We start from the raw sequence: 20,240 nt of genomic DNA on the forward strand, positions 1-20,240 counted from the left end.
TCTTCAACGCCTTCTTAGAGTCCATCCTGAACTTAAGCCCCTTATAATCGCGTTCACTCCATTTCCTCGCTAGTTGCATCACAGTTCACACCTTCCACTCGTTTATAGCTGCGAGTGAATTCAGACAGCTCCCTATTCAAGCCTTTAATCATCCGAGTACATATCAATCAAGATGAAGTTCACCACTCTTCCTGTGGCCGCTTTGGCCCTGGGTGCCATGGCCGCAACCCCTTCGCGGGTTCAGTACAAGCCAACGCTCGTTGATCGTGACGTTGCTACTATCAGCAGCATCATCTCTACCATCGACGGCCTCGCCGCTGACCTGGGCTCCACTGTCGAAGCCTTCTCCGGCGACATCGGCCCTGTTGGAGCTGCCGCCTCCGCACTCCTAAGCGGAATTGCGGATGGCGTCAGCACTATTAAGGAATCCGACGAGCTTGTTCTCACCGATGCCCTTCAGCTCCAACCGCCTGTTCAAAAACTCACCGCCACCGCGAACGACGTGGTTGACGCCGTCATCGCCAAGAAGCCCGATTTCGTCGCCGCCGACGCCGGTGGCATCGTCTACCAACAGCTCAAGGATCAGCAGACCGGCGCCCAGCAACTCACCGAAGCCATCACTTCCAAGGTTCCGGAAAGCGTCCGAGACATTGCCGCCACCCTCGCCGCCGGCATCAACGAAGCTTTCCAGCGCGGCGTCGATGCCTATTCTGATCAGGAGGGTCAGACCCCTGGCAAGGGCGGCAGCAGCTCTTCTGCCCCCCAAAGCTCCTCAGCGGCTCCGACCAAGACCTCCAGTGCCTCCTCGGGCGGTAGGACCTCTCCCACCGGCACCGGCAGCCCTAGCGGTCATCCATCCGGCAGTGGAGGCGCGAAGCCTCCCAAACCAACCGGGTCCTCTCCCCCTAAGCCCACCGGCCCCTCTCCGCCAATATACACTGGCGCAGCTTCCGCCAATAAGGTCGGTGGCCTCGTTGCTGCCATGGCCGTCGCCGTCGCCGTCTTTTAAGCAACATGATCTGCATTGCCGGCCTGTCGCCCTAGAGGCTATAGGGTTGATGCGTCCGGATAGTGCTGCACTCGTGTAGCGAGTCGGTCGGAAGCAGTTTAATAGACGGGGAACGTCGACATGAGGGGAGGTGGTCAATGATCGAGTCCAGCAGATAAGCAAATCGAGTCTCGGCTCTTGTTATTAGTCGCCCTTCCATACATATATCGGCAGGAACGTCCTGTACTTGTAAATCTAATAATACCTTCCTTGTTGCAGCAATTCACGGCAGGCTCACATAATTTTGTCACACTGCGACCAGGTAGAAGCATGTACAATCATTCGGCCTGTTGACAATTACTCCTGCGATTTGCATCGATCTCCCGTAGCAATCGTCCACTCGGACTACTCACGGGTCGTCTGAGGGTTGGCAGTTTGGATCTTTCTCGAACCCCAATGGAGGACATGTTCGCGCCCCTTGGCTGACACCATTCATCGATCCCATCCACGTATAATTATAGCTCATCATTCGCCAGCCGCATGGAGGGCACTTGACTTGAAAGGAAATGACCCTTCACTGCCGCATTATCTGAACCTCGATTAGAGGTGAATCATCATATAGGTACAATTGTCCAGGATATCATTGACCACGCATGATCCAGACCACCTGAACGCCAACTCCGTTCCTTTGAACACTCACAGAACCCAAATGGATATCGCCCTTCGAACCCAATAGAAAACATGGTGTTGGCCGTTGCTAGCCTTATCTCCTGGTTCAAACCATCGGTCTTGGCTGAGTCGGCTGCATGTCTTCCTCTCGTACACTCGCATGGCTCGGCATATTACCCAACTGTATGTCACTTCTCGTAGCGTTGAAGCTGGTATAACCGCCGCCGTATGGCGAAGCCCCCGCCGCCAACCCCGCCCCCGACCCTCCGTAGATCCCCTGTTCTTGGGGCGGCCGTCCGTGGCCCTCTCCATTGCCCGTCTCATAGGGAGGTGGCTGTGGTCCGGAGGGGTACGGACCCGGTCTGGCGCCCTTGGGTCCTCGTTTTCCGCGGAAGAACTTCCACCCCGTCGTGGCTGCGAAGACGAGCGCGACGAGCACCAGGATGACGATGTACGGGATGAGGTAGAAGGAATTTTGCGCGAAGGCGAAGCCGAGACCGGCGTTGGCGAGGCCAAGGAGGAGGGTGACCGGACCGAGAGCCAGCTTGTGGATCTTGATGAGGGGCGTGGTCTGTTCGGTGCGCATGAATTTGCGGTGATGGAGGAATCCAATGGCGAACTGGGTGAAGAGAAAAGCCATGACTATCACGCCGATGATTTGGTGGGCTGAGAAATGTTTGCTCTAAAGACACGTCAGTCCGGGTCGTCTATCGTGGGCCAAGGTTTATCTACCCGATTGAACAATGGGGTCAAGTAGATGCCAACGCTCATTCCGCAGAGGGAGAGGAATAAACCAAAGCCCTGCAGCCACATGTGCAGCTTCACCCGCTCCATGATCCGCACAGCAATAATCCCCATCGGGAACACAATGAGAAAAGCGACACACATGATCGAACCATGCGCCCAGCTCGCTTGGTTAAAATCCTCATGCAGAGAGCCAACCATTTGAGCCCCTTGTGGCGCGGTCCCTAACGGGGGGATATCGACGTCGTCGTCGCTCTGCGTGGAGGCAGCGACCATGTCCATGGTGAAACTACCAAACGAATCATGCCGGCGAAGGGGCGCGGATTTATCGTCCGTATTCATCGCATATCGGGATCCAGGAACTCCTAAAGCAAAGATCCAGCTCTGGTCCTTCTTCGTCAAGTCAATCCATGGATCGGGGACTCGCAGGCACGATTTACAGTGCGCCGTAAGGAAATATTGGTCCCCGGATATGCCGTTCGCATGCGCTTGCCCTGGATCGGGGTGAATGATGTCGAGCTGTATCGAGCTGTCATAGATAGGCTCACTATTGCCGTAGGCTCGTCGTGGTGAGACGGTGATTCCTATACCCAAATGTCAATATAACGTTTGCCCATTCCAAGGTTTACATACCCGTCTTATTGGCACTGGAATAGATGATGAACATCAGGCTGCCCTTCATCCGGCTTCCCGTGCCGATTGCAAACCAACTGTATACGGCCGGGGCGGACAGACGGAAATAGAGGTCGCCAGACTCTTGGATCGCGGCGACTGTGAATGCGATATACCCGTCATCGTGGGCTTGGGAGTAGTAGAAAGTCGACGAAGGGTTGCCTGCGGAGGTCGAATTGTTTTGGCGCGCAACTAACTCCTGGTCGAGGTCGGTGGAGGGTGATGTGCCGGCTGCCCATGCTGCCGGTCTTGTTAGCGAAATGGACTATCAGAAGAGGAATCGCAAATTGTATCACATACACACGAGGAGGAGCAACACAGCGACAAAGTACAAACGCAATGAATGTGCGATAGCCATGGCTACGATTATGGATGTCCTTGAAGCAGAGGTGCACCGTCAGAGAAGATGCGGTCGATAGGGTGGGGATAGACAAAGGAGGGATCAGGGAAAGGAGCAAGCATTAGAATTAAGTATCTGCAGTTCAAAAAAGAGGGCCAAGTACTTTGCTGCTGGAGGAATGATGCAAGGTAATATAGAAAGCCATCACCAGACCCGACAGCATATGGAGCTTCACAGCTTTCAGGTTGCACCAGCTGAGATTGTCGTGAGGGATGGGGATTGTTGTCGTTCACAGTTCACAGTTCACAGTTCACCACACATGCAGCTATTCAATTCTTTCGATCAATCATCAAGGCTTGCAGCACCTAAGGGAATTAGCGGCGCCTCCATTCCACTGCACTCCACCCAATCAGTGGATCAGATGGAATTATTACTTATTAGCGGGGTCATTAGCTACAGCCTACAGGATCATTAGTTCATCCCTCCTGACAGTCAGGGGTGAATATAAAACATGCATCCCGATGACGTTGACTCATTGACACATTGACAACGTCTGCCACGGGTATATTTCTTCAAATTTCACGTATATATCAACAGATGCTGGTCCTAGAAAGGAACCAAAGCGCCTTCATAATCGCCATAACTTCAGAGTCGAGCTCCACTAGACTTCCCGGTCTTCTTATCCCTTCGCTCCAATCTAACCATCTCCTCGATTACCTGCAGGAGCAAATCTTGACCTTGACGGATCAAGTCTGCTGAGCAACCCGACGGGACATGGAAAAATATGCCTTTGACATGCCTTCCGTCTCTGCTCAGCCTCTGTGAATGTACCAAGGAATTGTAGAAGATGAACTCGCACAAATAGAGGCCCGCATCGTCCGATACATAGATCTTGAGATTCCTATGACTGGAATCAGCATGTGAACATCTCGAACGTCGAGCCTGCTTACTTTTGATGCTGCAATGCCTTCACAATTCGATCAACATTGATACTTGTATGGACCTCCTTGGGCAATTCCGCCCACTCCTTTGTCTGAGGAGGCTTGAAATACCGTCCATCGACGTCTTTGGCCTCGTATGGGCCTTTTCTTGCCCGGGTTTCCACACGATACTCGACGTCCTCGCCGGCGACGCCCACATGAACGAAGTATTCCACCTTGGGATACATTCGGTAGAGCCGCGGAACGAGCGGGAGAACCGCACTATACGCCACCGGGATCGGGCTCTGATATTTCCTGAGCCGGATGCGCTCGCCATATCTTTCGATCCTGTCGGGCAACCCGGAGACGATCTTGAACGACGCGTTCTCCTGGAGGTCGCGAAATGGCTGGCACTAGCAATCAGCTGTGTTTTTATGCAAGGAGATGGTTGAACCCCGCACGCCGTAGCCCGTCACCACAACTTCCACATCTTCCATCATTTATGAATTTGAACCAGCAACAGGTAGGTAAATATAGGAATAGTACGCTCGAGGCAAAGATGGAGAGTGGATGTACACCTCACCCTTTGTCCATTCACGTCACGATTGGGAGCACCTGATCCTATGGACATGTAGATGCTATTCCAAAATACTATCCCTATTTTGAAGGAGAACAAGCATCATGGAAGAGGAAAATTCCTTATTTATGTAACTGAATATTAGAAAAATGACCGTCCCTCGTAGAACAACCAGGCCATCACATTTACGCGAGTCTCGATCCCATCTGATTGTTTCCACCCCGCTCCATCTCATATTACTAGGAACCCCCTGCTTCCCACCATTCAAGCACATGTCTAGCCGATGGGAAGTGGATCGTCGACATCATCTTGCAAGTGTCATCGTCCGAGAAATGGCCTCATCATCATCTTGATGATCAAGCATACCAACTGATCTCTCCAAGTCCTTTTATAACATGTAACGCCAGCTATACGAATTGCAGAAAGAGATCCCTACACTCACCATGACCGACTATACTCCTGAGCTCGTATGGTCCCTCCCATTCAGCTTATAAAGTCCATCTAACCAACTGTAGGATGCCTTTACCCTCTACCATCTCGAACAAGAGGAAGAGGCTATAGATTCGATTCCCGATGCTGGAGGCGCGCTTCCAGCTTTAGGCCATGCCGTTTCCGGCTCCATCGGTGCCGCCCTTTCTCGCGTCATCATCTACCCCCTCGAACTCATCATTACTAGGCTACAAGCCAAACGCCGGAAATCCAGCCCGGACGGAGACAACGGCGACACGGACGATGTAGAAGACGGTTCGATTGTAGCCGAGGCCGTTAAAATATACAAAGATGGAGGCTTCTCAGCGTTCTATGTCAGTCTGTTGCCAGATACCGCGAAAACCGTCCTTGATTCGTTTCTTTTCTTCCTCGCCTACAATTTCCTCCAACAATCCCGCCAAAGAGCGCATGTAGCGCAGGGCGTGAGCTCGAACCCCAAGCGGCTCTCCGTCGCCGAGCAGCTCCTCATCGGCATGGGGGCTGGGGCTTTCTCCCGCCTCTTCACCACCCCTCTGCAGACCGTGGTCACACGACAACAAGCGACGAAGAATTCGAATTCTATAGCTGCGAACATGTCCACGTTGCAGACCGCAAAGCAGATACGGCAAGACTCGGGATTATCCGCATTCTGGGCCGGATATCCCTACAGTCTAATCCTTACTCTCAATCCTTCTCTTACGTTCATTCTTCACAATTTCCTGCTTCGCGTAACCGTCCCGAGGTCAAAACGTGAGAATCCACCTGCCAGGGCCACATTCCTGATCGCAGCGGTTGCCAAGGCTCTCGCATCGCTGGTGACGTACCCCGTCGCCCTCGCGAAGACTCGAGCGCAGCTCGGGCTATCTCGTGACTCAAAACGGGCCGACCCCAAGAAAGAGAAGTCGCCAGAGTTGACCACGCGGTACAACCAATTGCTCCGCGTCCTCTCGTACCCTGGACTCAACGTCTTCGCGGCCATATACGAGATCATCATCGAAGAGGGTCCCTCCGGCCTTTACAAAGGTGTTTCAGGAGAACTGCTCAAAAGCTTCCTTGGCCACGGCCTGACCATGGCGACCAAAGCGCGAATTCACTCCCTGGTGATTCAGTCGTACTTCTTCCTCTTGCGAATCTTTCGGAGACTCCCCGTGGAAAAGGCCGGAGAAAAATTGAAGGATGACGCGGTCGATGTGGCTAAGCGAGTCGTCGATGTTGGCAAAACTGCTGTTGATAAAGTGAAACCGGGGACTGAAGTGCTCTCAGACAAAATTGAGGAGTTAGGAGATATCCTCGAAGAAGTGTTGAGAGGGAAAGAGTAATGAGCCGCCAGGGCATGTCGTTATTGGTTTCGGCAGCGTTTCGGCGTCTATCATTTGAATTGCATTGGTCCGCAGTCCAGAATCTTCTGGGGGTAAAATTCTTTTTGCGGAAAAGGATCGAGATGACTGATAACACTGCGGTTATGATGGCAAGGTGTAACCCGCAAGTTCAGTGACGGCTACCACTGCCCTGAGTGCACTTGTCGAGCCCCGTCTTTGAGGTGAAAGGAGCTGGGAGATGGCAATTTAGGATATTATCTCTCGCGGCCCAAGTGCTGTCTTAGCGGGGCCCGATGGGCATTATGATGAATATTCTGGTCACGTTCACACGACCGCTTCGAATCCATTCACAAGATTGTTTCGAGTCGTAAAAACAAACAGTACATTTCCTGTTTCATACAACACCCATGAACAATGCACAATTCCTGGGGATAACCGCAATTTCTCTTTGGATACAGGACAGCCAAACCATGACAAGTTAATTCACCATGACACGAACCAAGAAATCACTAGGATTGGGCAGTCCGTCCCGCACGAAGCGTCCATAACCTGGTACGTTTCTCAACTTCCCAAAGACCCAAGACGTACGCCGATACATTACCTTAGAGACCAGTCACTACTACTCCATCATGGGCTTAGTGTCGAATACCACCTTGTCTAATCATGTCCTCCCTCCCCCCTGCGACGAGTCGATGACGAGCATTTACCTGTACTCGGAAACCGCCCGATTCCTCCAGTCGTGGACCGTCAACGAGCTCCAACGACGTGGAGTGAACAGCATCCTTAAGATCTCTAACATCGACGGCGCCTCTCTCGTTGACTGATGTCGGGTTGCGAGCGGACTTGAGACGTGGAGGGGACGGGCATTGAAAGTCTGCGTCCCCGCACCCAGCGATATCGACGCTTCGGAATTCTACATGGAGGAAGTCCCTCTCATCGATGCGTCCGGAACGGTGCGAATATCCCACTTGGTGAACGCGTTCGTCCGAGGCCATTCGCCGGTCAACTTGATTATCCGAACGGCCGCGGTGGCCGGGAGGCCGAGGAAGAATGCGGTCTCGAAGAAACAAAAGTTGGACGCGGCACAGGATAACTTTCGCAGTGACGAATACCGGTGGGACGGGGAGCCAGTGGAGGTGGAGTAGGTGGATGTGGATGAGTCGCACAATGGGACCTTTGGCTAGAGGGGATATCTCACAGGCGCCGTTGTTATTGAGAGGAAGAGAGGAAACCCGACAATAGTATATTCAAATTAAAGCCATGTCTCAAGCATGATAAAGCTCTCAGCCCTATCTGGCCACGAAATTGCCCTTCGGTGAGAGTGTAAGAAAAGACGGATACATCTCAGACATTATGCCGCGGAGGTGTACGTAATGTACATCTTTGTGAAATCATTCTGCACACTCCATTCTCCCGTTGCCGTATCTTTTGAAAAATTCGTCGACACCGCTTCACCACCTCGAAGCACGCCGCTTTCCACTCTTCCACCTCCAACCGGTCGCTCCAGATGATTGACTCCCGCCTGGACGGTGAAATTCGCAAGGCTCAGTTCATATGGGTTTCTAGTCGCCACACTCAGCGAACCCCAGAACTTGGCGTTGACTTTCTCATGACTGATTTGGAGCTCCACGTATCCACGGTAGTATCCCTCCGTCCACCACAATTCCGGATTGTCGCGGATCAGTGTGCTTGCCTGCCGAGTGGACTCCCCTATGGAACTGCCGTATCCGGTCGATGAAATGGCCGTGACAGCGAATTCGACGCCAATGGCACCCTCGCCACTGGCCTGGTCATAAGGCTTCTCGTCCAACCACACGATATCACTGACCCAGTTGGCATGGCTGTCCCCGGCAAGAAACACATTGTTGCCGATGTTATTAGAATAGAGGTGATGGAGAGTTCGGTTGCGGTTGGCTTGGTAGCCCTTGAGCGTTGTCAGTGACAGGGGCGGCTTGGCAAAGAACGGACGGGATACTCACATCCCATTGATCGCCGTTATATGGATTTTCGAGGGTACCAAACGAGGACGAGATATTCACACGCGAGAAGATGATCTGATCACCGATGATACGCCACGTCGCACCCCGCTCGCTGGAGTTTGAAAGCTGTTTATAAAACCAGTTCTCTTGTGCCGAACCCATCAAACTTCTCCCAGCATCGTTGCTGATGGCATGAATATAGTCGTCGTTCCCATCTGTTAGGAGGGTTAGAGATAGTACACCTCACTATGGAAGCAGCATACCCAGCGTCGTGATGCTTCGATCGTAGTTGCGGGTGTCGAGCATAATCAGATCGAAGAGGTCTCCTCCAGCGAAATTTCGCCAGATCCTCAGGTTATCATCCATATCGACCTGGCTGGAATGCTGTCAATGAATGCTGGGCGCGTTATTTCTATTCATCGGCCATGCTAACAGCTCCTGGAAAATATACAGATAGCTTCCAAGACCCAAGCAGACTCACCGAATTGGCATCCACTCAAAGTAGGCTCGGACAGCATTCATCTTTCGTTGGTCGACGCTAACACCACCGGCCTTCACAAACGAGTCCTCGATGTTATCCATGCGGGAAAAACCGTCCCGGTAACCATTGTTCGCCACCTCATGATCGTCCCATGTCGTAATCCATGCAGTGCTCTGATGCAGAAGCAACAGGTCCGGATCCGTTCGGTATTGTCCGATCCGCTGTCGATAATCATACAGGGAGAAGAGCTCCTTGGGGGGATCGGTCGCTCGAGGATCACGACCAAGCACTCCCTGGCGATATTCGTAGATGTAATCGCCGAGGTGGACCAAGAGATCAAGGCGATTGTTTCGTGCTGCTGTCCCATATGGGTTGAAGTAACCGTTCGGATAGTTGCTGCAGGAGAAGACGCCGATGTTGATCGAGTGCAGTCGCTCATCGGGACGAGGCAGCGTCTTTGCTTTTCCGATGGGACTCTTCTTTTCCGAATTGCAGATTGCAAACTGGTAGTAGTATGTGGTCCATGACTGAAGCTGTTTTGCTTCGACCTTATATCATCCAAATTAGGAACCCCTTCTATTGGAGAAACGGGTGGTACCAACTTTCACCGTGTAATCAATATCTGAGGATGTATATGCTCTTCCTCGGTCAACAACTGGTCTCATGTCCTTGCTTTGCGAGACTTCGTACTCGACGCAGATTGGATACGCGGAAGCTTTCACATACTCCTCGGTGTCGTGATTATACATCGGAGCATAGCCCGATACGGCCACATTGGACCTGTCACTTTCCATCCCCGGCGCAACGCGAGTCCACAGAATGAGCGAGTCCGCGTACGGATCGCCCGAGGCGACCCCGTGAGTGAAGGTAAGAGCACTGAGACCCCATGAGCTCGTCGTGCTGTCGAGGCTGCGCTTATGGAGTTTTGGAATATCGATTCCAAGGTCAGCGTGGCGCTTGGACGGGCTTAGATAGTTAAGATTGCCACTATAACTTGCGGCCGCACAAGCTGCAATGGCGGCGAGCGTAGCAAATCGAGTCATGGTCAGAAGAGAGAGAGTGGCACAAGGTGATAAAAGGAAAGGAGCTGAACGAGAAGGAAATCAACTTCATGCAACAGAATCCGAAGGACTTCAACTCAGAACATCAAATTTCGCCCCGTACTTTCCGATCGAGCTCCAGACGTGAAGGAAATTGCGATACGCTCTCCAAAAAACTCACATTCAATCCACCCGAGACTTAAGAAGCAGAGTTCAGGTTAGATCATCAGGACGACAGGACATCGCTTTCAGCTCCTCGTCCAGAGAACTTCGATTTTAGTTCTAGAAAGAGCAGGGCAGCTGGGAAGAGCAAAGCATCGGACAATTGAGAGTAACAAGGAGCACTTGCCGAGCAATACGTAAAGTGAAGAGCTACAGGACAGAATGAAAGGATTCATATGAAGATAGGGCACTGGTGAATCTACTGAATCTGCTAGTAAATAAGTCAGAAATTCGACACTGCCGAACTGCTGAATGATGACATACCGTATACAGGCGCTGGGCCCTTAGCTGCTATGCCCGATCGTGACGTGTCTCGCGCAATTGTTCTTAAGTAAGTAGTAAATGAATGGAACCGTCTAATCATTATGCATGGCTAAGGATACCATACAAATCGAAGTCCCGCCTAAACGAAGCCGGGCCCCGACAGAATGAAATGAACCAACCGCTTTGCCCAACCGGAAGATCGTTTCGGGCAGCGAACAGATCGCAAAGGAAGTAACAAATACTCGGTCAAGTGGTATACGAGCGCAGCCATGCCTCTCACGACCTTCAAACCCAACGAAGAAATAAATGACCCCGTTCTCCTCGACCCTTTCCCAGGTCTTTTCCAGAAACGCTCATAATCCATTCTTTAACCTCCTCCAAAGACGCCGGGTATCCGAAACCAAACCGCCGTCCTCAGATTCACGCGACCGCCTCGCCCTCCTGCTGGCCCTGCGCGTCCATCTCCCCACCCGCGCCCTTCTCCGCCCAGTCGCCCCACAGCCCGCGCTTACTACGGATGCGAATGGGACCGTCGAGCACATCGTGGACCTGCTCGACCTTGATCGCATCTTTCGTCGCCAGGACCAGCACCTCGAAGAACATCTTCGTGGCCTCTGCGGCAGTGGCGCGGTTTTCGGGGGCCAGCTCGTTGAAGAGGATGGATTGCTTCTTCTGGCTGGAGGGGGAGGCGGATTGGTCGTAGGATCCGAAGCGGTCGCGTAGGAGATGGACGGCGTGGGTCGTGCTCAAGGCGAGAGGGCCGGCATCGGCCGGGTGGAGAATGGGCATGGTGGTGTCATCGAACGTGTCTTCTTGACCGCCGAATGCTGCCAGGCCTTGATCCTCCTCGTCGTACGGTCGCACACCATCCGAGTCAAGACGAAGGGTCGGGTCGGCATGCTCCAGCCCAAATGGGTCTTCGTTACCTTCCGAAGGAATTTCAAGCTGCGGCATGTCTTCCAGATCGGCGACGCCGGAATCCCGCTTCCGCTTCAGGTCACCACTTTTGCGGATCGCATCGGCGGAGAAAAGATCGCGGAGTTCCGGCGCCCAACCCTTCATCCGACCATCGCCAAGCACGGTGGACACAAACGCGCCTTGCTGCTGCATCTGCATGAGCGCTAGAAGATACGGATCGCGTGGCAGGAATGACGCGGGTTTCAGGATCCGGGTGCGATCATTTTGTAGCTCCTTGATATATTTGCTTGAAAGCTCAGTGGTGGCATCGGCAGGCAACACGCGTCGCTTCTTCGCGCGATTCGGGGCGAAAAGCGCAGTTTCGTCCGGGTCGAAGGAGAGGCGGGTGGCATCGTCAAACGGTCTGAACGAGGCCTCGAGTTCGCGTTCCATGGATGCTCCAATGGAAGAAAGCGGAGAGTGAGAATCTCGACGGTGGCCGGGCAGGGTCATATGTGTAGCATCGTCGGATGGCAATTGCATCGGAACATCGTCCAGGCCGCCCATTGCAATATCGCCGTCATCGCCAGGAAGCAATGACATATCGCCGCCCAGTTTCGAAGGTCCGTCTCCAATATCCAAATCAAGGTCGTCGTCGTACAGTCTTGGTGCGTCGTTGTCACCAAACTCGTCCGAAAGGTCACGCTCGGGAGCAGCCCGTCGACCCCGTTCAATGCTGAAAGCGGTATCATCCGGACCATCCCCAATATCCAGAATAAGTCCGTCGTCGTCGAGGGGTAGAGGTTCCAAAGCCATTTGCGATCGGTCCAAACTTTCGGTGAGCACTTGGCTCGCGCCCCAATCTAGTAGTGTCGGATCGCGCTGTGCTCCAGTTATTGTTGGGAGGGGGTCAGCAAAAAGGAGATCTGGATCTGGCATAGGAGCGAGGAGATCTAATTCTGTGATGACATCTGGTAATGTCAGGGTGGCCGGATTGACGGCGTGAGATTGATCGACCGGGAGGTCGACATTTCCTGGTTTGAATGCCTATGATCCTCAATCAGTAAGAGTTTTACCAGCTTCATGATCAAAGTTACCATCTTGATTTTGGTAATGGCCTCATTGCAGTCATCGAAAAGGTAATTGGTTTTCCGGCTGTATATCCGAACCACGCCAAGTAATAACTGACCGCTCAGTCGAAGGGCCATAGGAGCCTGGCCTTGGTCTACGATCGCGTCGACGCTTCGCTCAATCCCGGCGCTCAAAACATCCTTCTTGTTGAGCTTTCGTTCGATGTTGGCAGCCAACCACACTCTCGCCAAAGGTCCAGTTTTGGACAGCAAGGTCTCGGAGTAGAACATGTTGGCGGTCGGTTTCCCGTGGTACTAGACGCGTATGTGTCTTCCTGGGGTGGTCTTGCGCGGGAAACGCCCTCGCATGCGGTGCTGTACCCGGTGGACGACTCGGCGCAGTTGTTTTGATTCCTGACGCGCCGAGCTAGGTGGGCCTAGTTGGGAGGACGCGCAGAAAGTGGATGGAGTTTTGTAGCTCTCAAGATCGGATCAGTGTGGATCGCAGAGCATGGCCAGGGGGTTTAATATGCAAAAATGGTGATAGAGGGGTGGAAATGGAGGAAGAAGTTCGATACCAGAGATGGGGTGGACAATGTGAAGGGTGGGAGGATGTCGCGGATGAATTGGATGATCAATGGTGGATTCATCTATTGGAGAGGTTGGGCCGTGTCACGTGAACTGCATGACTGCATCAACTTTGCTGACATAATCACGATATCTATATTGGTGCCTTAATGCCTTAAGCCTTCATGCCGCGACAGCTGAACCGACGTAACGCAGTAAAAAAACTCGGCTTCTCTATCGATTGGATTCATTCCGATAGTCGTCAAGATTCAAGATGCGTGAGGCCGAGCAATTCCATACAGTATTCTGTATTTTCCAGGTGTTTCAATCGTACTAGTTTAAACTTGTCCCCTTTTCCAATACCGGTGCTGTTCTAGGTCTAGCTGTGGAATTCATAGCTCACTCCAGCTTTGCCCTTGAACCTAACAGGGATGTCTCAATACAACTACTGCTGTAGGTGGACTGTGGAGAGACGTCGAGTTTAAAGTCTAAACAACTGTCCATAACCCTACTTTTCTCGCTGTAAATAACCCACGTCCGTCATGATCGATCGCACGTACCATTGGATGTTAATACTACCGTCCTTTTGAATCTACCATCGATTGTCTACGAACTTCACACCTGAAGGGCTTGTCTGGTCCTTCATCGTTCCAGGCGCGGGTTGAATGATGCCACCATGTCAGCGACGGCGACTCCGGGAATCGCCTTGCAGCATCTCTCCCTTGCTAATGGGCGAGTCGCAACTCCGAAGATAGACTCTACGACTTCGTCGAGATCGGGTTCGCGTGCTGAAAGGCTAAGAAGGCCGTCGGTAGGAGCCTCATCAAGAGCATCCGCACAACCGACACGGCTAACAGATTGCCAGACTGCTACCTCATCCTACTCAATACTCACACCATCAGAGACAGCCCTACGTCTTCGAACCTCACTTACGCATGGGCTTTCCCCGTCCGAAATCGTCTCTCGCCTCCATGTATATGGCTCGAATGAGCTTCCTCGAGAAGAGCCGGAGCCACTATGGCTTCGATTCCTCAAGCAATTCAAGGAGACCCTCATATTGCTACTCCTTGGATCTGCCGCCATCAGCTTCTTGATGGGAAACTATGATGATGCCATCAGCATAGCCGTCGCAGTTACAATCGTCGTCTCGGTCGGTTTCGTGCAGGAATATCGAAGCGAGAAGAGTCTCGAGGCGTTGAACCAGTTGGTCCCGCACTTCGCACACGTTATTCGTGCGGATGGCGCGATTCGTCCTGACCGATCAGCGAGAACCACTCCAGGCGTGCCAAAAGGAAGAGAAGGAGAAGACGATGAAATTCAGGACACTGCCAAATCGCTCGAAGCCGCCGAGGCCACCTCCACCACGCTTACCGGCTCTCAACTCGTGCCAGGCGACCTCGTCCTGTTCCATACCGGCGATCGGATCCCTGCCGACATTCGCATTACACACAGTGCCGACCTCTCCATCGACGAGTCGAATCTGACCGGAGAAAACGAGCCGGTTTCGAAATCACCCGCCACTCTTGTAAGCCACGCATCATCTACCGTATCCCGGGAACCTTCGCCAAACGGTACTGCCTCCATATATGCCTCGCCAGCTGCCGGGACGGTCGGCGCCGATATTCGCTTAAACGATCAAACGAACATCGCATTCATGGGGACCTTGGTACGGAGTGGGCATGGGTCAGGTATTGTGATCGCCACGGGCGGGTCGACCGAGTTCGGTGCCATCTCTGCCAGTTTACAGGAGATTGAGTCTCCTCGGACCCCTCTGCAGCTCTCCATGGACCGGCTCGGCAAAGAACTGAGTTATCTGTCCTTCGCCGTCATCGCCTTCATCATGCTCCTGGGGGTGTGGCGAGGGTGGGAATTTCTTGAGATGTTCACCATCGGCGTGAGCTTGGCCGTCGCCGCTATTCCAGAAGGCCTTCCCATCATCGTGACGGTCACGCTCGCGCTTGGGGTCCTCCGAATGTCGAAACGCGGGGCCATTGTCCGTCGTTTGCCCAGCGTCGAGACGCTCGGGAGCGTGAATGTCGTGTGCAGCGATAAGACGGGGACGTTGACCACGAACCATATGACCGTCACCAAAATTTGGCATTTCACGCCTGGTGCGACGTCCGAACCGATTTCCATCAGCGCCAAGCAGCAATCCCTCTCCACGTCCGACCTCGACTTTGCCACGCGAACCATCCTTCGCATCGGAAATATTGTTAATAATGGGCGACTCATGTCCGGATCGTCCAGCACGCCGGCCTCTGCGGCCTCCGCTGCGATCCTGTCGTCTTCTGCAAGTGATCCATCCTCTGCCAAGAGTCGCTGGGTCGGACAGCCCACCGACGTTGCGCTTTTAGATCTCCTCGACGCGTTCGGGGAGGCAGACGTGCGAGACCGGATCGGCCCACGTCGGGACGAGACCCCGTTTAGTTCTGAGCGGAAATGGATGGGTTGTGTGATCCACCCTGGCCCCGACAATCCCAACGGCTACGATGTTGCGTATGCGAAAGGGGCCCTCGAACAAGTCCTCTTACGATGCGATACCTACATCACTACGGACGGAAAGGAAGTGATACTAGATGAAGCAAGGCGAGAGGAAGCGATCAAGGCAGCCGAGAAGATGGCGCAAGAAGGCCTAAGGGTTTTAGGATTTGCCAGCGGCCCCAAGAAGAGCGGGAAGCTCTCACCTTCTAGTGCTCAAAGACCCAACCTAAGCGGGTATTCCACGCCGCAATTATTGCCCGACCCCAGGGATAAGACACAGGCGAGCCATAGCGACGAAGACCTGTATAAGGGTCTCGCTTTTTCCGGGCTTGTTGGTATGAATGATCCTCCGCGCCCCAACGTTGACCGATCCATTCGGCGACTTCTCGCAGGAGGAGTCCGAGTCATCATGATCACCGGTGATGCAGAGCATACCGCCGTAGCCATTGCCAAGAAACTGGGCATACCGTTAAACTTCAACTCGGCCATTGGTCCGTCCGTGCTTCGAGGCGACCAACTGGATCAGATGAGCGAAGAAGAGCTCAGCCAGGCTATCGGCACGACCACGATCTTCGCCCGCACGAGCCCGGAGCACAAGATGAAGATCGTCCGGGCGCTCCAGGCTCGAGGAGACGTCGTTGCCATGACCGGCGATGGCGTGAATGACGCTCCGGCGCTGAAAAAGGCGGACATCGGCGTGAGCATGGGCCGTCTAGGCACCGACGTGGCCAAGGAGGCCGCGGACATGATATTGACGGATGACGATTTCTCTACGATCTTGAACGCCATAGAGGAGGGCAAAGGGATCTTCTACAACATTCAAAATTTCCTCACATTCCAGCTGAGCACCAGCGCGGCGGCCCTTGGCCTGGTCATGGTTAGCACGGTCGCGGGCTTCAAAAATCCGTTGAACGCCATGCAAATCCTATGGATAAGTACGTCTCGCTGACGTCTTTGTTGGAGACGTCCACTAACCACGACTGTAGACATCCTAATGGACGGTCCCCCAGCGCAATCTCTCGGCGTCGAACCCGTAGACCCCGCCGTCATGAAACTCCCCCCCCGCTCCCGACACGCGCGCGTCCTTACCCCCCAACTCCTCCGCCGCGTGATTCAGTCCTCCCTCATCATTATGCTCGGCACACTCTCCACCTACATCCTCGAGATGGCCGACGGACAGGTCGTCACCGCGCGGGACACCACCATGACCTTCACTTGTTTCGTGCTCTTCGACATGTTCAACGCGCTGACGTGCCGCTCCGAGGCGAAGAGCGTGCTGCGCGGTGAGCTGCCGATCGTTGGGAAGGGGAGCAACAAGATGTTTAACTACGCGGTGACGGGCTCGTTGGTGGGGCAGTGCGCAGTCATCTATTTCCCGCCGCTGCAGAGCATTTTTCAGACGGAGGCCATTGGGATCCTGGATTGGATCCGGCTGCTCCTCGTTGCTAGCCTGGTTTTCTGGGCGGACGAGGGCCGCAAGGCTTATAAACGTTGGAACGCGGCGAGTCGGACGGCCAGTGGTTATAGCCTCAACGTATAAGCATTTAGGTGTACTTATAGAAAATGCAACCTTGACACATAGATCTGGGTCCAGTCGCACCGTTTATGACCAGTGAATTGAGGCCTTGGTTTTAAATTGGGTTAAAGAAAAGGTATAGGAGTGCCGGAATATGTCATCGTTGACCCTGAACGGTTGAAGCTACGGGTGCTGAATCTTATAGCTCTTTCGTGTCCTGTACACTGGATCGACGTCCGTATCTGAACTCGAACCCCTCCTCATCATGATACTTGGGTCTCTTTCGCAGTGGTGACTGAATATCGTCTGCTGCTTTGAAGTCATGGACGCTACCACGGCGAGCGCGACCGAGACCTGGAATTGGTCGACTTAGCCCTATATCTGACGGTTTGGGCGAAATTGGGGCTGGCTCTTGCTGCTCTGGGGGGGGTTCTCTGGTAGTCTTCGTGGAAGCATCTTTCCTCGAACGGGTCGGAGTCGATGCGACCCATTCATCAACGCCCGACTCCCACCGATAACTGAGGAATTCCATTCGTCTCCTCTCCAGAGTGCTTGGGGTCGCGATATGTGTCTCGCTGGTGTCCATGTTTGTCCAAAGCTCCGTTGCAATGGTTGGGTGCATTTGTATGGATCGTTTCATGACATCCAGAAGGACTTGGTCATCCCCCTTGTTTGAACGTATGACTGAACGCGCGAGTATGAGATCAAGCGCAAGTCTGCAGAGGAAAACGGATTGCGCAATGGTACACCCGGAGTCACCACTGTCCGTAACTCCATCGCTGTTCTTGCCGTGCTCAATCAATTGGATCCCGGCAATGTGCAGCAGCCCTGTTGCAAGGTGCCTGTGACCGGGAATCCGCCATCGAGGTGAGGTAAATAGGTCGATATCGTAAGCGATCCCATTGATGAATGATGGCAGGAAATTCATTGGTACACCGTTCCTATTACTGAGCTGATGGAGTAAGCCCACAAGTTCCACTATGGGGAGAGGGAAGAGATGCGGTGGCGGCCGCCGCGTAAGTATTCGGAGAATGAGACCTGCACAAAACACAGCAAGGACCATGCAGCATTCAGGAACGCATAGGCTATCCCATTCCACTCCAGCGAAGTCTAAGATAGTTATCTCGAGGTTCTGTTGGGTTTCCTGGAGTCGCTCCTTTTCGCAATTGACGTGGAAGAGCATCGAATCAGCTACTAGGGTCGACATGCGGTGCTTAACCACAGCCAGGAACGATCCCACAAGCTCGTCTCTCTCATGGGCATATAGCTTATACTCCCCCGACGAACTTGGGATATCCCAAGAGAATCTCAATATTGCCCGTAATGCGGTCCATGCCTCAAACGGCTCGTGTGACTTCCAGAGAAGAGGTTTAAGGAATGTCTTCCAATACACGACGCACATGGGACCTGTGAAGGATTCCAAAGCTCCCAGCGAAATCTGGGCTAGAAGCCCTTTCACTGGACACCAATTGTTCGTGGGAAAGACACAGCGTTGAAAAGTGTCCATGCCCACGTCATGGAGGCCGGCTCGATGGGAGGCCCTAAGCAGTTCCAAGCTGATTCCCGGACTTTCATACTCATTGAGTAATGAGTTTTTATTTGGATCACCAAGCACCGAAGAAAGACTCGATATGGCAGTGGCCGGGGGAAAATCATACCGAATCGCCTCTTCGATCAATTTGATGGAGTGAGCTCGCAAAACCGCCTTCAGACCGGGCCATCCGTGGGAAGAGCTGAACTGGTCCTCCAGGAAGTAGTACATTCCACAGGGGCCATCGAATCCTTCATATTCATGGTCGTCGTAAGGGATTCGGTTAAGAGCAATCGCGAACAATGACCTGGCGCCCGTCTTGGGGGTTTCGTTCGTCCTTCCGGATTGATTATTTTGGCCCTGGCCGATAGTGTCATCGTTGCCATGATGTTCGGATGTTTCGCGAAGGATGGCCGCGAATGCAACGATCACTGCTTGCGAGTTGTGTTGTTCAGGTCCCTTTAGTGTCCCATTCTTGCCACAGCAAGGCTCAAGACGAGGGCGCTGAATAGAACGCCGAGGAGGAGGTAATACTTTGGGGCCAGCGGCGCTGCCACGAATCGATCGTTTGCCGTTCCCATATCCTCGTTTCAAATGTCGGGGTTCTACCCAATCCGGCTCTTCAAGTTTCGCGTCCAAGGTGTCCGCTGCTCTCGTATCCTTTTTCAGCATCAATTTAGAAGAATTTATATCGCTGTTCGACTTCTCTGCTCGTAGGGTCTTGAGCCGGCTTAAGAGCCGTAGAAGGAGAGCCTCGCATCGTTCTGCCGTCCATACATCGACCTTTTCATCACTTGCTGAACTCGAGGATAACATGGGATTCAAGAGTGCATTATGGTCAAATAACTGTGGAATTCAGTATCCAACGCATCGAATCATGTTGTAATAAAAGACGCGACGGCTGATCTCCGCGCACATGCCGGTAGGTAGATATGATTGAGTCTTGGGCGGCTGGCAAGTCAATATTGAGGAATCACCTTGGCCAATCAACTGACGCCAATCTCGACGTCAACTCAATACCGCAAGACCTGCCGATATCCAGAAACTGGTTAAACTTAATCTGTTGAAATAGCACCAATTAAAGAAGGATTCTAACTCTCTTGGCAACCATCTTTTCGTTAACCAAAGGAGGGCAATTCGAGATATCAAGTCTTGCAGTAACCCATAAAGCCCGAATGTGACTGGTAAATGGTACGGGACCGGAAGCATCATCACCGTCCGAACTTCGAAATCTCGCAGGATGAAGACGACTTATTGATGGGATTAATAAGAACACGCGGCGCAGGAATCAGTAATCACACAACCACGGCAAAGTTAACATGGTAGATTGATCTTCTTGGTATCTTATGTCCAGCAGAGAAGGATGCGACCGCGACCCAAATGACGCGACCCGCGTAAAATCAAGGAGCTTGCTCCACAGACCACAACAACTGAGGAAATCAGAAAGCCAAACGCCATTGTACGCCTCCGCTCCGCGACACCGGGTGCCAATAAA

At 53.0% G+C, this 20,240-nt stretch overlaps 8 protein-coding genes across 8 annotated transcripts; 3 read left to right on the plus strand and 5 right to left on the minus strand.

Annotated features, from left to right (window-relative positions):
- Window positions 1-172: 172 nt before the first annotated feature.
- Window positions 173-1,033, plus strand: P152DRAFT_484664 (uncharacterized protein; the record flags this gene model as incomplete). The annotated part of the gene is made up of 1 exon (XM_033682018.1): window positions 173-1,033. The coding sequence occupies one exon, from the start codon at window positions 173-175 to the stop codon at window positions 1,007-1,009; it is 837 nt and encodes a 278-aa protein (XP_033530973.1). The 3' UTR covers window positions 1,010-1,033.
- Window positions 1,034-1,763: 730 nt separating this feature from the next.
- Window positions 1,764-3,431, minus strand: P152DRAFT_476477 (CBD9-like protein; the record flags this gene model as incomplete). Its single annotated transcript, XM_033681512.1, has 4 exons — window positions 1,764-2,339; window positions 2,390-2,985; window positions 3,035-3,313; window positions 3,374-3,431. 4 exons carry the CDS (start codon window positions 3,429-3,431, stop codon window positions 1,764-1,766), a joined length of 1,509 nt encoding a protein of 502 aa, XP_033530974.1.
- Window positions 3,432-3,972: 541 nt separating this feature from the next.
- On the minus strand, window positions 3,973-5,062 carry P152DRAFT_461526 (peptidase C15, pyroglutamyl peptidase I-like protein). The gene is made up of 3 exons (XM_033680147.1): window positions 4,795-5,062; window positions 4,364-4,740; window positions 3,973-4,314 (listed from the first exon to the last, which is right to left on the minus strand). The coding sequence occupies exons 1-3, from the start codon at window positions 4,831-4,833 to the stop codon at window positions 4,059-4,061; spliced, it is 672 nt and encodes a 223-aa protein (XP_033530975.1). The 5' UTR covers window positions 4,834-5,062; the 3' UTR covers window positions 3,973-4,058.
- A 291-nt stretch (window positions 5,063-5,353) lies between these two features.
- P152DRAFT_452031 (mitochondrial carrier) lies at window positions 5,354-6,697 on the plus strand (the record flags this gene model as incomplete). The annotated part of the gene is made up of 2 exons (XM_033678268.1): window positions 5,354-5,377; window positions 5,426-6,697. 2 exons carry the CDS (start codon window positions 5,354-5,356, stop codon window positions 6,695-6,697), a joined length of 1,296 nt encoding a protein of 431 aa, XP_033530976.1.
- A 1,173-nt stretch (window positions 6,698-7,870) lies between these two features.
- P152DRAFT_161214 (uncharacterized protein) lies at window positions 7,871-10,322 on the minus strand. Its single transcript, XM_033674018.1, has 5 exons — window positions 9,760-10,322; window positions 9,158-9,705; window positions 8,940-9,052; window positions 8,677-8,891; window positions 7,871-8,621 (listed from the first exon to the last, which is right to left on the minus strand). The coding sequence occupies exons 1-5, from the start codon at window positions 10,198-10,200 to the stop codon at window positions 8,049-8,051; spliced, it is 1,890 nt and encodes a 629-aa protein (XP_033530977.1). The 5' UTR covers window positions 10,201-10,322; the 3' UTR covers window positions 7,871-8,048.
- Window positions 10,323-11,103: 781 nt separating this feature from the next.
- P152DRAFT_403379 (uncharacterized protein) lies at window positions 11,104-12,941 on the minus strand (the record flags this gene model as incomplete). Its single annotated transcript, XM_033676701.1, has 2 exons — window positions 11,104-12,627; window positions 12,678-12,941. The coding sequence occupies 2 exons, from the start codon at window positions 12,939-12,941 to the stop codon at window positions 11,104-11,106; spliced, it is 1,788 nt and encodes a 595-aa protein (XP_033530978.1).
- A 952-nt stretch (window positions 12,942-13,893) lies between these two features.
- Window positions 13,894-17,238, plus strand: P152DRAFT_403505 (calcium-transporting P; the record flags this gene model as incomplete). Its single annotated transcript, XM_033676707.1, has 3 exons — window positions 13,894-15,907; window positions 15,998-16,633; window positions 16,685-17,238. 3 exons carry the CDS (start codon window positions 13,894-13,896, stop codon window positions 17,236-17,238), a joined length of 3,204 nt encoding a protein of 1,067 aa, XP_033530979.1.
- On the minus strand, window positions 17,031-19,797 carry P152DRAFT_161167 (uncharacterized protein). The gene has a single exon (XM_033674017.1). It carries the CDS (start codon window positions 19,559-19,561, stop codon window positions 17,414-17,416), a length of 2,148 nt encoding a protein of 715 aa, XP_033530980.1. The 5' UTR covers window positions 19,562-19,797; the 3' UTR covers window positions 17,031-17,413.
- Between the last annotated feature and the right edge of the window lie 443 nt (window positions 19,798-20,240).

Source organism: Eremomyces bilateralis, assembly GCF_010015585.1.
Source record: "Eremomyces bilateralis CBS 781.70 unplaced genomic scaffold P152scaffold_25, whole genome shotgun sequence".
Classification (NCBI taxonomy): Eukaryota; Fungi; Ascomycota; class Dothideomycetes; order Eremomycetales; family Eremomycetaceae; genus Eremomyces; species Eremomyces bilateralis.

What these genes read in the sequence shown, in the direction of transcription:
- P152DRAFT_461526 (XM_033680147.1), bottom strand. Translation starts at nt 4,833, where the DNA reads ATGATGGAAGATGTGGAAGTTGTGGTGACGGGCTACGGC. An exon ending in TTGTGGTGACGGGCTACGGC is followed by an intron (nt 4,741 to 4,794) that starts GTGCGGGGTTCA and finishes TGCTAGTGCCAG; the next exon opens with CCATTTCGCGACCTCCAGGA. An exon ending in AAGGCATTGCAGCATCAAAA is followed by an intron (nt 4,315 to 4,363) that starts GTAAGCAGGCTC and finishes TTCCAGTCATAG; the next exon opens with GAATCTCAAGATCTATGTAT.
- P152DRAFT_161214 (XM_033674018.1), bottom strand. Translation starts at nt 10,200, where the DNA reads ATGACTCGATTTGCTACGCTCGCCGCCATTGCAGCTTGTGCGGCCGCA. An exon ending in ATATTGATTACACGGTGAAA is followed by an intron (nt 9,706 to 9,759) that starts GTTGGTACCACC and finishes GGATGATATAAG; the next exon opens with GTCGAAGCAAAACAGCTTCA. An exon ending in TCGAAGCATCACGACGCTGG is followed by an intron (nt 8,892 to 8,939) that starts GTATGCTGCTTC and finishes CCCTCCTAACAG; the next exon opens with ATGGGAACGACGACTATATT.
- P152DRAFT_161167 (XM_033674017.1), bottom strand. Translation starts at nt 19,561, where the DNA reads ATGTTATCCTCGAGTTCAGCAAGTGATGAAAAGGTCGATGTATGGACG.